Source organism: Nicotiana tabacum, chromosome 23 (genome assembly GCF_000715075.1).
Source record: "Nicotiana tabacum cultivar K326 chromosome 23, ASM71507v2, whole genome shotgun sequence".
NCBI classification, from domain to species: Eukaryota; Viridiplantae; Streptophyta; class Magnoliopsida; order Solanales; family Solanaceae; genus Nicotiana; species Nicotiana tabacum.
Window position 1 is genome coordinate 25,181,081 of NC_134102.1, and position 6,253 is coordinate 25,187,333.

Genomic DNA, 6,253 nt, shown 5'->3' on the forward strand with positions numbered 1-6,253 from the left:
TGATTTGAGTAGTTTAATTCAAAGTATTAGAATATTCGAAAAAGTTCTACTAAAGGTTAAAAAATACATATAAAAGATTAAAAACTTCAAAAGGATATATACTGCATTCTTAATAATACCATACAAAGAAATAATGAAGCATTATTTTATTAATTGAAAAGTCAAATAATGAATACAAGAAAATAATAAAGTTTATAAATATATGTCATGATCCAAATTCATGAGCAGACTGTATCCGTTAAGCGTACTGTATTCAATTCAATGTCAAAACACGATATCATAATCCAAAAAACAAAATCATAACAAAGATATAACTGAATCTCTTAAAATACAATGTAAGTCTCAAGTACGACATAAAGTCTAATTCAAACCATAACCCACACTAACATAGTCAAAGAAGCATCTTAAATGGACACTAAATGTCTTCAAGGGGACACTAACAAATTTGACACAAATAATTAATCATGAAATAAATCATCAGGAGGTACGTATAGAAACATCAAATAACCTAGCATATGCCAATGTCAATGCGGAACTAGGATGTCATGCACGTTTTATCAGAGAACATACATAGATAATGCTTTTATATCTCAAAACTATCATGTTATTGTCATAAAATAGTATAACACAGTTTTATAGAGTCAAAATGTCTCTAACATAACGTTTTAGTTTTATTTTAAAAAGGCATACATGTCATAGTACATGCTCGCCTCATAATATACTAGATAGTTTGAAAGCAATTATGCAAGTTTCAAAATTAATATTTTTGAAAAGCAAGTAATCTAGATGTTAAAGTCTCAATACATGTTCAGCTTTTTTTAAAGCAATTTTTTTGTAAAAACTGGAAAAAAAAAATATTTTCATTTTTTTTTGTTTTTAGTTTTTTTTTTTGTTTTTAGTAAAAAGAAATTCAGTTTTTCCAGTTTTTACAAAAAAAAATTGCTTTAGAAAATTACTTTTCGGGTATGGGTAATAGGTCTTTTTAATTAATTAGGAGATATTTAGAATTGGCCAACAGGACGATGACACGTGTCCCTCCGTTTAAATGAGGGGTATATTTGAACCCAAAGTATGACTGTAGGGGTATAAATAACCCAATAGTATAACGAAGGGTATTCTTAGACCATTTTTGAAAGTACAAGGGTATATTTGGACCTTCGCTGTAAAACCTATTAAAGGGCTACCCTCGCCAAAACACTGTCGCATATGACTAAAACACTCAAGTGTTTTAAAGGCCTTCGATTTTTATCGAAATTTTGAAGCCACGAACAATCCGAAGTTACTATCTAAACTGGGCCTTATTCGGGCTTCCAGAGAACGGATTGTCCAGATTACGTCTAATTCTATGCTAAGGCATTAAGGACGTTCCACAAATAAAAAATTAGAAATCTTTCACCCTCAAAGTACGATGGCTTGCCTCCACCAGTTATATTCTGAGATCGAGCAAACCTTGAATCTTGCACATATGATGAATCTTTACTCCCCAAAGATTTTCTGTGAGGGTGTGCTAAAACTTAGCAAATGTGGTCATCATGCCCTTCTCACCAGCATCGATGATGACAATGACCGTGGATGGATGGAACGGTTCATTGTCATTGCTACCAGGGACATCCTCCCGGCCACAAGACCTGCTCTTCCCGAATCATGGAATCTTCTCCGTAAGTCTTCAAATACCATTTTTCTTTGTGTGTTCAGAAAGACCTTCCTTCGCTACTAACTTTATTTTTTTCTTGCTCCAGCTACTCACTGAAAGCCACCGCGAGTTCAAGATCTGGCCCGATGGGTGCAGAAAATTCAGGATATTACTACACCAGAGTTCCGAAAGTGGAAAGAAATGACTCCCAAATATGAGTGGAAAGCCAAAAATCATGGTAAACAAAAGTTCTTCTTCCCTTCTTTCAATCTTACAACATAACTTGAAAACAATTTGTTAACTGTCTTTTTGTACCATACAGGACTTCCGAAGGGGTCCGTTGTATATTTTCTCTAGTATTAATTTATGTGAAACACAAAATAAGGCTCTCAAAACTAATAAAGAAATTTCGTGTTCCTACAATCTATCAATTTAAGAATTTCTTTCATTATAGATGTCAGTAATATTATTTGAGCCTAGATTGAAGAGGATAGGGCCCATTCTGCTAGAAGTATCTTTATTTCTCCTAAATTTATGGGATTTTTCTAATGTTAACCTTTTAAATTAGATGCCTAGAATTTATATTTTGGTCTTAGTTGAAGAAGAAATTACTCATCCTACTAGAAGGACCCCTATTTTTTCCTAAGTTTCTAGATTTTTTCAACTCTTTATATAATGATTTGTCCTTGGTTCAAGAGGACATTATTGGAAGAAATGCTATTTTTTTAAAAGAAATGCTACAGTCTTTTGGTCTCAAAAATTTGATTCTGCACGAATACATCTTCATATAGGCCTCATTGTGACCCAGAGGAATCTCAACGAGTGTTACAAAGTTCCCTCACCCGGAGGCAAGCTTGCGAATCTGCTCTTGCTTCCGGTGAAGGTGCCTCCTCTAGTAGTCCCCATCCCAAGGATAAGAAACCAAAGAGGAAATGTACCTCCTCGACTGGGACTTAGAAGAAGAGAATAAAAAATAATACAAACCGGACTGGCCACAGTGGTCCTCGATGTCGAAGAAGGAGCCGATGATGGAGAGGCTCCTCTTCAGAGAAGAAAAAGATGTTCATCAGCTCAATCGGGTACTCAGCCAGGAGAGTTTTAAACTCCACCTCCAGAAGAGGTTGAGAGACTCTGGTGGGAAATGGATTTAGTTGAAAATACTAATTCCCATTTTTTGATTCCTTTAAATGCCTCCAGTCAAAGGAGTTCAGTCCCTGACCTTCCTTTATCACCAACTTCTGAGCCGATAACAACTGTCACTCTTTCTTCACTAGTTGATTCCTCTCCACCGGTGCCATCCGAACAAATGGAAGATAATCCTACTCCACGGTCTCCCGACCATGAAAATTTTGGAAATACTTATTCAGCAACCACTCTCAATACCCCCATGGAAGACGAAGTTCCATTCTTTCTGTTTTGAATCAGTGTCATATACTTTCTAAGCCGGTGGAGCTTGCCAATTATCTGAAGTCGCTGGCCTCAGAAAAAGACTAGAGAAAGATGGATTCTCTCTCTGGTGAGTATTTTCTAAATAACAACATGCACTGTTCGGCACAGGTATCCATGTAACTTTCTTCTATCTCCTTTCAATTTATACTTTGCATTAATAACTTTACCTTTAACCTTTTTCAGGCCAACCTTCTTGCTTCCGAGGGCTTGCAAAGGTTGATTCTGGACAAACAAAAGCTTACTTTGGAATGAGACCAACTTTTAGCCGAACGGAATTAGCTTGTCGAGCATCTCCCAGTGTTAGAAGCAAGAATTGCTCAAATAAATGATCTCAAGGCTCGATTACAGCAGTTCGAGCAAGATAAAATGCCTTCCAGCCAAGATGCTGCCCTACTGCATATAGACCTCAAAGATGCAAAGGCTAAGTGGGTTGAACTTCATGATATTACAACTGCTGTTGCCAAGCATGAGTCTGCCTTCATGGAACAAGTTAATAACTTGAAGGCTAGTTTGCACTATAAAATTGAGGAGGCCAATGCTGCCGAGGATAAAAGATCAAGGATGGAGGAAAGGCTCAAAAGAGTAATGAAGTAGAATCAAATTCATGCCGCAACAAATGTTGATCTTGATTCCAGAATTAGCATTGTTAAAGTTGAAAATGAAATGCTTCAAGCGAATATTGAAAAACTCTGAGCCAAACTCCAAGACCAGCAAGATTCCATTATCTTTGAGAAAACCTATGCCATATACCATACAAAGAGAAAGACTTTGGAGAATGCCCGCTGCTTCTAATTCTTCGAATACTAACTCCGAGTATTCGGCAACCGAAGGAGAAACCAAAGAGGATGTAGGCCCTGAATTGGAGGCGGAACAACTTTCTCCTACTAAGGAAAATGAAGACTCTTTTCTCCCCTCGGGTTCTGGCAGCAAAAACTGATGTATATATTTTTTCTTACTTTTTGTAATTATGCTAAAACTTTTTACTAAGTTAGAATTTTAATTAATAAAAAAAACTTTTTGCTTATGTATTGTGCAAAAAAAATTCTTTTTCATTTAACTAAAAAAGCTTCGGGAGTCTTTTCACATCTGATAGCTTTTGATTCCGGGCATAAACACTTCCGGAATCTACTCTTTATTATGAGGATTTCATAAGAGAGGGCCCTTTATATCTACGGTGCTCTTGAAGAGACCGTCTCTTGTTCATTCCGGCATAAGCATTTGAAGTTTTTGTTAACTTTCAAACGATAAAATAAATTAACTTATCATTAAGAAAAGAAATAAGATAAAAATAAAAGGATTTTGATTTATTCCCTCTATCTTTAAAAGTATATTTACATAAACATTCACTTGCTTAAGTAAATAAAACTGCCAATACATGTGGCTAACTTGTACAACATATTTCTACGGGGTTGATCATGTAGTCCCCGGTTCTGATAAGATATTGATCCCGATTCTAACATTCCCCGGTCTTCGTAACACTTTTAATGTCTTATCATGTATTATTCCCCCCTAGTGTTCCAATGCTAAGTATGAGAATTCGAATACATGAGGTCTTGCATTCACCGATGACCCTTTCTTCGTAGTATACTGTACATTGCTACCTTGTTAGTGGAAACAACTTGTGGATGGTGAAATAATCTGTTAGTTTTTTGGGGGATGAGATATGCCATCGAGCCAAAGATTATTTAACCATCCAAAAGTTGTTTGCCACACGATCTTATCTGTACAGAACTGTTTATACCCATGTTATAGCAATAGAACTTATGGTTGTTGATTCACCAATTAAGGAACCTAGTGCCTTGACACTAGAAGTCTTGCATTTGCCGATAATCCTCCCTTCGTAGTATGCTTTACATTGCTGCCTTATTAAAAACCTTGCCATAAAACCCAATTGGGACAAAAGCTGGTCGAAAAGAAAAAGAATGCAGCATATACTTTCAGCACTAGCAAAGATCTTCAGCAATAATACCTTTTGAGGTGAGTCACGTTCCAATTGCTTAGCAATTTAACTCCCTTTTGATCTCCCAATTCATACGAACCTTTACCTATTATGGATGAAACCCGGTAAGGTTCTTCCCATGTCGGTCCCAGCTTCCCGGCATTAACTTCTCGAGTATTTTGAGTAACTTTTCTCATAACTAAATCCCAAACTTTGAAATATCCGAGATTTGCTCTACGGTTGTAATATCTTTTCATCCTTTGATTTTGTGCCACCACCCTCACATATGCCACATCCCGGTGCTCTTTGAGCAAATCTAGTTTAACCAGCAATGCTTCATTGTATGTTTCTTCATTTGCTCGAGAAAACCTTAAGGTCGGTTCCTCCATTTCCATCGATATCAAAGCCTATGAACCATATATGAGTGAAAAGTGTGTTTCACCCGTGCTCGACTTTGTTATGGTCTGATAAGCCCATAAAACACCTGGTAGCTCATCTGGCCACTTGCCATTAACATCTTCTAACTTCTTTTTAAGGTTTTGAATAATTACCTTGTTGGTTGACTCCGCATGTCCATTAGAACTCGGGTGGTATGGTGAAGATGTAATTCGTTTGATCTTAAGTTCTTTCAAAAACTTTGTGACTTTGGAACCTATGAACTGTGGCTCATTGTCACAAGCAAATTCTTTTGGTATTCTCAATCGGTAGAAGATGTGGTCCAGTATAAAATCAATCTCTTTTAGTTCTACGATCTTTTGGTAAGCACCTGCTTCAACCCATTTAGTAAAATAATTAGTTAAAACCAAAAAACTTTTACCTTACCGGGCTCTTGTCCATTCTCCATTTCATGAATGGCCATGGTGACACCACCGAATGCAAAAGCTCCGCCGATTGATGCACTAAATATGCATGGTGTTGACATTTACCGCACTTTTGTACAAATGCCATTGTGTCTTGTTCTATCCGGGGACAATAGTAGCCAGCTCTGACTAACTTGAAAACCAACGAGTCTGCATCAAAATGGTTCCCGCTGACTCCTTCATGCACTTTCCTCATCGCGTATCAACCTATGATGCCCCTAAACACCGAGCCAATGGCCCTTGGAATGACCTCATATATAGTTTTTTATCCACAAGACAGATTACCATGCCGTAGATATTCAACGAACTTGTTCCTCTAATCCCAGATTAAGTTGGTTGAATTAAGTTGCTGTCCACATCCAACATCGAATG

The 6,253-nt window shown here is 36.9% G+C and overlaps 1 protein-coding gene across 1 annotated transcript; it reads right to left on the bottom strand.

Annotated features, from left to right (window-relative positions):
* Window positions 1-5,428: 5,428 nt before the first annotated feature.
* LOC142177074 (uncharacterized) lies at window positions 5,429-5,943 on the bottom strand. The gene is made up of 2 exons (XM_075245535.1): window positions 5,844-5,943; window positions 5,429-5,787 (listed from the first exon to the last, which is right to left on the bottom strand). Exons 1-2 carry the CDS (start codon window positions 5,941-5,943, stop codon window positions 5,429-5,431), a joined length of 459 nt encoding a protein of 152 aa, XP_075101636.1.
* Window positions 5,944-6,253: the final 310 nt, after the last annotated feature.

What these genes read in the sequence shown, in the direction of transcription:
- LOC142177074 (XM_075245535.1), bottom strand. Translation starts at nt 5,943, where the DNA reads ATGTCAACACCATGCATATTTAGTGCATCAATCGGCGGAGCTTTTGCA. An exon ending in GGAGAATGGACAAGAGCCCG is followed by an intron (nt 5,788 to 5,843) that starts GTAAGGTAAAAG and finishes GGGTTGAAGCAG; the next exon opens with GTGCTTACCAAAAGATCGTA.